We start from the raw sequence: 10,000 nt of genomic DNA on the forward strand, positions 1-10,000 counted from the left end.
AGCTTACAAAAGTAGTTCAATCAAAACAGAATCTAGCTCTAGCTTCCATGATCATCTTCATCTTGTTTTTTCAATCCTCTATTGCTTGGAAACCTCCCTATATTTTTCTAGATAAGATACAAAAATGGTTTAAGTACCATTTGGATTTTTGATCGGGTTCTCATAACTTAATGAAAATAAAACACAAAAAATAATTAAAATCAGGGCCTGTGTAAGAGATAGTCTAGAGCATCTTAACAGCTTGCACTGAGAGGAACATCACTGCCTGTCTCAGAGCAGTCGCACATTTAACAGGAATGATAAAACCAAGTATCTTTTCCTCCAGTGATGTTATTACATAGAGGACTTGAATTTTCATTACAACCTGGAACTGTCAAGGTTCATCAAAAGGTTTGTGATCTTTCTAAGCAAGCCTGGACTTTGTTTTGAACAAAAAATGGGCCTATTTATGGTTTTGCATCAAAGTCATGTGAAATGTGTGGTTTTACATGGCTTCAATTAGAGACCAGCCTGAGGCAGAAGAAGTTCAGATCCTGATCTGGATTCAGACCCACCCAAAGCTGAGGGACATTTAGGCTAAGGCACTTGGTTCTCATCCATCTCCAACTCCAGCACAAAAGCCAGGTGGGATCCACCGGATTTCGGCAAGCCCTCACTCCCACCCAGATTTCGGCAGGTTTTCTGACTTGGCATGGTGGTAGCAGGGTCCTTAGGAGCTCCAATGGGAGCTGAAATCCATAAGACACTGCTTGAACCCCTGCATACCAAAACCATGGCATCTTCCCAGCTCTCGCAATTAAGCTTTAAGCCATAAGGAAAAAAGAAATCCCAAATTAACAGCCATATTGACAGTTTTATAGAGCCCTGAAGGCTCTACATACATCCAAAGACGACAGTGGGGCTTTTTTAAATTAAAGTGAATTAGCAATCAAGTTTCTAAGAAGGATTCGCTTAATAAATTAAAGGGCAGAATTCAAAACAATTTCAAAAGTAATCCTTTGACTATAAATCATTCTCTGTGCAGTGGAAAACTGGAACACTCATTCTGATGCTTGTCTTAATTGGCATTCAGTTGTTTTTCTCCTTTAAAGTAATTGTTTATTACATTAGTGGGCATCATGTTGCAATAAACTAATGTTGCCATTGACTTCTCTAGGAGCAAGATAAACTCTTAATTTTCTTCTGATAATCCTAAAGCCTAATTTTGCTACTTTTTACACCAAAAACAAGGGAAAATGCTTCTAGAAGTCGATTTGATCCTGCTGAGCCCCGGAAGGAAATAACATTCCCGTTCTCCTTTCTCCTCTCCATCTTCTTCTAGTCCACCATCAAACTGACCCAACTTTCACACCAACTCAGCCTTCTGAATTTTGCACCCCGCCACATGCAGCAGGGTTTCAGGAGGCCGTTCCTGGGAAAGCAGGGTGAGCACGCGGTTAGCGTTAATTAGCAGGGCTCCGCCAGAACCCGGCTCTCACGCAAAATGTTTTACGAGGCTTAAACTCAGTTTCATAATACAGATATTCTCACACACAAAATTAAAGTCAATCCCACAAACCCTTTTGAGTGTTTATATGAAACTCAGTGGAGCTGCCATTAAGAGTGAAGACTTACAGACTTCTAGAAATCCACTTCCTTTAATATGATTTCCTACGGTAACATGCAATTCATTGCAAGGCCTTTGCACCTATTTAGGAACAGAGGCTTTCAAATCAACGTCAGTGGAGCCGTAACAGATTATACCAGGAAAGGTTCGGCTGCTCTGCCTTCAAGTATGTTTCTGATTCATGTCATTTCATGCTTTCAGCCCATCGTTGTGACTTGGTGAGGAAGGGAATATTTCCTGTTCCCCTCATCTCACAATTCTCCTCCCGAGCTTTCTCCCCCCACCCCCAATCTATGCTAGGAAAACAGAATCTTGTTAAAGTTTATCATGGAAAGCAGAAAGTGAGAGAGGACCCTCTCCCTAGGGGAAGGACAAGTGGACACTGCACTCGCTGAGGACATGGTGGGATCCTTTGCATGGTACCAACTGCACCCTGAAGAGTCTGAGACCAGCAGCAAGCACACTACCTGTCCTAGAGCAACTCTTTCTCCATTTCCACTCTTGGAAAGGTCTGCTTAGTGTTTATAAACAAACAGACAAAACCAGCACCCATCTACCCCCCAAAAACCCATTCACTAACCACAGATTTGAGCTTGCCTCTCCCCACACTCCAGGCAAACGTCCCAATAATGCCTGAGACACAGGTAGTTACACAGATAAGAGTGGAGAAAGACAGACAGTCAAGGATGTCTGGTCACAGCACTCCCCCAGGGGACCCGGAAGCGAGCCCCTTATCTGAACCAGAGAAACACCGTGGCGGCCAGCGAGGACTTTCCCCTCTCTGACTCCCATCAGGAATTCGACCAGAACCAAGAAGTTTTCCTGAGTGAACATGGTGTGCTCTCGAAAAAAGTGTCTGTTTAGCCCAGCTGCCAGGGTCTGACAGGAGACATATTTCATTTACAAAATGCAAGTTGCTCTTTTACGGCTTGAGCTTTTTTTTTGTGTGTGGATTTTCTTCATATAGTTTGCAGACATGAACCCAGACAGCAAGGAGTACCAAACCTCTTAATTAAAAAGCTAGAACTGTCCTGGTATAACTACCCTGCAAAGCAACAAACACATTATCGTTTAAATGAGCGCACTGAGGTTTCCCATTATGTTAATTGAGGTCTCTGGAGTTTAGGACTTGCCAGTGCATAATGTTATGAACTAAATGCACAACTCAGGGCTACAATATTCAGAGTACCTAAGTAAAAATCTAACAGATAATCACTTTTCTTTCACTTCTAGTCACGTCGGTTCTCAGAAATATCCAGTTATCTTTGCACATTATATTTTAATCACCATTCAATGCAAACATAATCAGCTTTAGTGAACAGACGTATTTATTATTCCTAAAGTTATACTCTTTTCTTCCCTCCTCCCAAAGCACAACCAAAAGTTGTGCCATTTAAACCGCTCTCTTTAGAAAGTCAGGCAAATTACCTCCAAAAGGCATAGGAATAACAGTATTTTTAAAAGCCTTACTCCACCTCTTTTTTTGTTTGTTTGCTTCAGTGGGGAGCATCGTAGCRTGGAACTAAGACAAGTCAACACCACGAAGCACAAAAGACCGCGAGGATTTGCTGCAGCGTGGGCGAGCCCTGCCAGCTCCAGCCGCCGGGGCTCCCGCACCCGCGGTGGTGGGAAGAGCAGAGCCGGGCTGCAGCGAGAGTATTGGAGATGGGAGGAACCGCTCAACACACTTCTTGGGAAACACTTCCAGGAAGAGCCACTTGGAAAGATTTACAATACCTCCACATCAAAGGGGCTGATGTTGGCAGCGCCGGCTCTTCCAAAAGAAAGCCACATTTCTCCCCTAGAGCATCAGCTCTACTGCCCAAGGACGAAGCGCGAGGATATTGCTGAGAATCCATACAAAAGTATGTTTCAGCTTTCAATTTAAAAAGAAAAAACAAATAAAACAAAAAGGGAAATTTCAAATTCAATCACCATTCTCCTCTCTCCATTAAGGATGCCTCAGTTTAACTCACAATTTGTAAGAACACTTGGCAAGATTATCAAGTTTCCCCGCTAACTCTATTTTCCCTAACACCTTGCAATGCGGCAGCTGTAAGGCTAACGCTGGGCTCGGCGGCTGAATGGGCGACCCTCCCATACACACTGACCCAAAGATAAACTTTGACCTGATGTTTGCTAATAACACTTCTTCTTAAGATGCCTTGTTTCCTTTATGAACTACTGCTTGACTCCTGAATCCAGAAGCTGACATGCATTAATATACATCTCTGGCTGCCCTTTGACTTGGCCATCAGGACCCTTTGACCCCAGACTTGATTCCTAAACCCTGCCAATTGTTTGCAAATGGAAAAAACTTATTTTCTAGTAATAATTAATTTTGGTCATGTTTTATTAAGCATTTCTCTCATCTTTTTAACTTGTTTTCATTTGAATTGGGGTATAACAGATGCTTATTTCATTGAGTGGTTTTCCTGACTGCAAAAAAGTCTAACAATACTCACTTAGAGTTTGATCTTTTGTTTTCAAGCTTCATAAAATTCCCAGTAGTAACTCAAGTGTCTCAATGCCTTAAAAAAAGCAGCCTACGAACAATAACATTTTCTAAAAAGCCTCCTTTCTGCACCACTTCCCAGATCTAGCTGTATATTTCTACAACTTAAGAATTTTTTTCAGATACCCTTACAGTGCATTTCAGATGCAGTCCTGCAGCCACGAAAGACAGTGGCAAAACTTCCATCAATTGCCCTGTCAGCAGGATGCGGCCTCTTGGCTCAGGCACTCGGTGACAGTTTCTAGCCAACACCCGAAACTTTCAGACTGACTTCTTGAAAGGGGAAATGTTATTCTGCTTCTACGCAAAAAAAAAATATGTATATATATATATATCTATGAGTGTACTGGGGGGCAGGATGCAGAGGCTCCCCACCCCAACCATGCCTGTTTGCCGAGGCATGTTCCCCGCTTCCTGGTACGTTCCAAGATGGAAATTTCTAATTCTCAGAATCATGTTACGTTATGGCAGGAATTGCTGCACTTCTGCCTGGTTTACATCAGGCCTGAGAGATCGCACAAAGAGAGCGAACGCTTTCCAGCGCTTAGATGATGTATCAAGTGTACATGGTGCACACAGCATTAGAGCAATTAAGGTCTGGGAAGGAACACCAGCAAACAAAAGGCCTCCAGTCTCGAGAGCAAGCGTGGGGACATGGCAAATGAGGGGTTTTGGCAAAACAAAGCAACTAGCCTTTATTTTCGTTCATAAAACCCAATAGAGCCTCAGCAATTACCATGTTACATCCTTAGAGCTGCTCTTTTTTTTTTTTTTCCTTGCTGAGCACAAATACTTCCTGGAAGCTCCAAGCAAACCTTACTAACTGCATTCTCAAAAATGAACAAACAAACAAAAAAMCCAACAAAATGCAAGGATATAGGGAAATATAAGGGGAGGGGATACATCAGGCAGTTGAACCAGCAAGGAAAGGGAGGAGCCAGACACACTCAGATTCAGCTTCTTGCTGCGGTGGGGTGAGAGAGACTCTAATTCAGGGGGCACTGGAGAAACCAGCCAAGAAGTTCAGTGCTCCCAAGCGTCTCCACATGCCCCCAGGACAGATGTTTTGCTGTGAAAGCAGTGCACCRGAGCTGGCGCGAGCAGCACTCGGTCATCGCATCCTCCGCAGACACCCGCTGCCCGCAGCACCCGATTACGCCCCTGGACCAGGTGACCGGATGGATTTTTGTAGGACTAAACTGTGACCAGACACAACCGCAAGTGCTCAAGGCTGGGCCCTTGCAGCGGCCAGCTGACGCACTTTGCCTCAGAGCTTGCTCGGTTTTGTTTCATCTAGATTCGAAATCTAAGGAACGGGTGAAGGTCCCCGAAGCTAGTGGGACTCTAACAGACCTAGAGCACCGATTCAGGCAGTCTGACTCTCTGCAGTGCCCCAGAATAGGGTATTAAAACACCAAGCTGGTTTTTGTATGTTTAAATAATAGATAATATACACCACTGCATTTTACAGTAATGCTTTCTATTTTCTAGGGTGTATTTGATAGGAATTGTTTTCCCAGCCATAAGGGTAATTAAAAAAATAAAAAGGAGAGAGAATAAGTTCCTCATACTTCTACTACTGCACAAGTCAGGAAAGAGTGAAAACACTAAGAAATCCCTAGTGAAGCTACATGAAGGAGAGAGTCAGACAGCCCCTTCCAGCCCCTTTTCCTTCAGTATTTCAGCTCTTCTTTATCCAATGACACTGAAAAGAGAAAAATGGACAAAACCTGCCCTAGGCAGCCCACCCCACAGATTCCTTATGAAATTGCCTGGTTTTAGGTCAGACCCACAACTCTAATGAAGAGAAACCTTTCCACTGAATTTAACGGCTTCCAAAAAACCATCTTCACGCTTTGAATACTCCAGTAACTCCCTACAGCCTGGTCAGCTGACCCCATCCAGCCTTCCCGTCCTTGCACCATTCATAACATGGACACTACTGCTTCCTTTCTTTACTCCTGCACTCCAAATTTTAGGTTAGCAGTGAACCAATGAACATACTGAATAACCCCTTTGGGACATGCTCCAACCTCCCCTTCTCGGCAAACACAGCTGCCACCAGGGACTCTTCCCTTCGCAGCAGAAGAAAGAAGTTAAGATAACATTTGGAAGCAGATTAAAATCAGAGAGACATAACGAAACAAGACCAGCTAGCAAACACCACGGCAGAGGACCTCCTCGGCCATACACCCTGCCCCAAGTCCAGCTGGAGCTGGGAAGCAAGGCAGCCAGCACTGCCTGAGGTTTTTCGCCCTTTCTAGAAATCCGCTCTATTTGCAGCGTAAAGGGTTGTGCAACAATACTTTATCAGTCTTGATGCATTCGGAGGGATCCTTATAAAGCCTTATCCTCCTCAAGCTTTAGTATTAATAAAGTTCTCCTTTAAGGAGCCTGGTCCAAACCCTTTCAAAAAACAAAAGAAGTTAATGGATTTAATTTCAATGGTTTACAGATAAAACCCTACAGAGACCAGGAGGGACACGCACAAAATAAGAAAGAGGTCATTGGTTCTATACAGTTATTCCAGCTGGAATTCTTAGACAGTGAAGTGTTCATATAGCGCTATTTTCTTCTATTAATATGTATTGAGCTTTGAAACTATGCTGTGCCTGACGTATATAGGAATTGCTCCTCTTTTCTTCTTTCTAAAAGAAAATTCAGTGGCCACTATAAAAGAAAACTTGACATTTCTTCTTGTGTGATGGCAGAATCCTTCATACAAGCACAACCACACTGAATACTCTTTTAGCTTATTTGTTAGACTGGAGTTCAAAGGAGAGTGCAATGTAGCCGGGGGGGGGGGGGGGAGTCCCTCTGGTTGAAATTTAGCATGCAAGATCTCAACAAAAGTGATTTTTAATTGACTATGCCAATGCTTTTGTTTTCTCAACAACAGCGACAAAAAAATCATTTTTTCCTTCTCCCCCACAGTAAACCATTACCAGCTGTTGATGGAGAATTTATTTTAACATGCATTAAGTCATATTGTATATTGTCCATTTCATGTGTGTAGAGCTTTTTGAGACAAAATTCTTTCCCATTTTATACCAATAAATCCTAAAGTACAGCCCAATCTTGTAAAAGGGTTTAGGGCTTATTAATGCAAGTGGGATTCCATGCAAACAGAACTGCGCTGGAGCCTAATGTTACTTTCATGCAAAGACTATTGCAGCATCAGACCCAAGCTCCAACACAAATTCTTCCTGCAGATTTTGCCCATGCAAAAGCAACAGCCAGTCTTTCCAACCAAATTCCATTATGCGTTAAAAAAATGATACAAGTAGTTAAGTGATGCTGTAAAATTGTGTGTATTTCAAGACGGTTCTCCCCACACGCTTCTCTCCATATGTCTATTATTACACACTTCTCTGCATCAGCTCGATCAAGACTAGAGCACTTCTCTCACATTGCAGATTCATTATTATTTCCTTGTTTCAGTAATGACGACAACTTTATGCAACTGAGAAGATAAACTCAGGAATTTTTCTTTAGGCCAGAATCCTAAAATATGGCTGTTTATGGGCACATCCATTTGTGCAAATAAAATCATGTACTTGTTTTGTATGTGTAAATTCAGTCCAGTGGAAAATTAAGCCCCATGGAGCTAATTTAACCAACAAAGAAGATTGTGAGGAAAGGCTGAAACTTTGTCCTTAATTTACCCTGTTGGGGCAAAATAACGCAGGAATCTCATACCATGTGTGCTACAGTGCTTAGGTACAACAGCTTATGTTAAGTACGGAGACTTTCAGCCTCAGCTCTTAATCTCATTGCTTATTGTGGTTTAAAGTCGGACCCTTAACATTGTATGTGGTTGAAGACTGTATGTGGAGGGAAGAGAGAGAGAACAGCTCTCGTAGGTTTGTAAATGTTTGTCTTTAAGGTTTGTTCCAGGAGAAGCCATGCATGCCATCGCTTGCGGCATGTGCAACCCCTGCGGAGGATTTTCAGCCTGCTAATGCTCACATTCTGCGTCCCAGGTTAATCGGGAAGGGCTTTTTGTTGGTTTTCTACTAGCAGCTTGCCTACAATCCTCCAATCCACCCACTCTTTATGTATATATGTTGAATAATTATGAAGCAGTGAGTATTTATCACCTTTTCTGAGCAGTAAGCAGAAAGAAATACAATACTATTACTTCCAGCTACTGGCTTTCCCAAGATAATTAGATAACACAGTGGACTGAAGCCTTGGTTAGCCCAATGCTGTTCAAGTTAAGTGATTGACATGCCTCTGTCTGGCTGCTCTATTAACTGTTTCATTTTGTTGCTATTTGCAGTTTGCTTGGCTAATACTTCGAACAAATACAGACTGTTTCTTTAGCCCCTTTTTTCTCTTTGACCTTCTCCTGCCCATTTTCTTTGAGTCACTTCAAACTGCCTTGAAAAGGCCTGTTGAATGCGCACAGTCCATCAGAGTCCCAGGTTCATCCCATTCCTTGCCCTGAATGCTTTACTTCAAAGATGGGCCGCATTCTTTAATTGCCCTTTGAATTAATATCAAAGGGTCACAATGCGAGTGCCAAAAGAGAAAGAGGCTTTAATGAAGCAAAGAGCTGCCATTCATTTGCAGATAAGCACGTTTTTATGCCTGACTGGTCACCATGGCTAAACGCTTCGCGAAGAGGAGGCAGGGCAAGGCAAAGAGACTTTTACTTAAGTGGTGATTAGTTCAAACAAACAAGAGTAAACAAATAAGAACAACACTAACGTCCCCACAGCAGAAAATAAGTTAGTATGGCTGCATGTGTTAAAAAACAACTAACATCCTATTGTGCTAATAAGGCCATTAACCCTTCGCAAAATCCTGGGGTTTAGCTTTGCAGAGCTACAGCTCAGCCTCTCCTCTAGCCCCAGGTCCCTTCGCTTCCTCAAAAAATAAAATTAAATTAAAAAAAAAATTTTTGGCTTAAACTTTCACTGTTGGTCCCAGCCTGAAGACACACAGTTGTTTTATACCTCTGGAATCAACTGTATTTAAAAAAAGAAAAAAAAAAAAATCAATTCATCTGACTTTGCAATAAGTGATAAAGAATCGGCAAGTTAACTTTGCCTTTTTTTTTTTTTTTTTGAGGCAGGACACATTCAGTGGTTTGCATTTCAGTGCCTGCAGAATAACAATCTTTATACTTAAATCACTTATTGGTTTGCATTTTGCTAATGCGTTCAGTATTGTGTTAAAGTGTGTGACTGTTCAGTTTTATTAATTGCCTAAAGGTCTCTGATATTTTGTTTTAAATTTCAATATGTGGGGATTTTGTTTGGTTGACTGGCTGTTTTTCGTATTTGAAACCTATGAAGCTGCACTAAGAAAACTTACTCAGCTTCTTAATCCCGCCTATGCGGTCTTCTATTTTCTCTTTAAAATACCAAGAATATAAAATTAAAATGAGAAGCTTTAACATATATTGTTATGCAATTACAGTCACACTGCAAGCATACAGGAGCAACAAGTTCACAGGTGTCCTCTTTATAAGTTTTGTCTTATTTATAGACTCACGCTTCTCTTTGCACAGAAATAATAACTTACTTAACAAATACGAGGTTGTTTTATTGCAGTAGAGCTAACCCCCATGAAAGAGGATTAGCTATACTCATAACAGTGTAAAAGTGTTTTAAAAGTGCATGCACATTAGGAATTGTGCTAGTATCTCCCATAACTAAGAAGGCTGTAGATAGTCCATAGAAACACTGACCACGTTTTTAGCCTCGATCCTTCAAAAAGGATTTCTCATTAATATTGCAAACATTTAAGCCTAACCCTGAGCGTAACCTGTCACAAGACTTTGCCTTGCTAGAGCCTCCTGCCCTGGTGCTTTCGACCCCTCTGCCTTCACCCTGCCGCTGCCCTGCTCACCAGGGTGCCGGGCGCCGCTC

At 42.1% G+C, this 10,000-nt stretch overlaps 1 protein-coding gene across 1 annotated transcript in view; it reads right to left on the bottom strand.

Moving 5' to 3' along the window:
* The window catches only part of PAX3 (paired box 3), a 74,869-nt gene that overhangs the window by 38,991 nt on the left and 25,878 nt on the right, over nt 1-10,000 (bottom strand). Inside the window, exon 6 of the mRNA XM_026073052.1 lies at nt 1,285-1,317. Within this exon, the coding sequence (XP_025928837.1) occupies nt 1,285-1,317 (33 nt within the window). The remainder of the gene's footprint in view (nt 1-1,284; nt 1,318-10,000) is intronic.

Source organism: Apteryx rowi, unplaced genomic scaffold, assembly GCF_003343035.1.
Source record: "Apteryx rowi isolate R43461 unplaced genomic scaffold, aptRow1 scaffold_36, whole genome shotgun sequence".
NCBI lineage: Eukaryota > Metazoa > Chordata > Aves > Apterygiformes > Apterygidae > Apteryx > Apteryx rowi.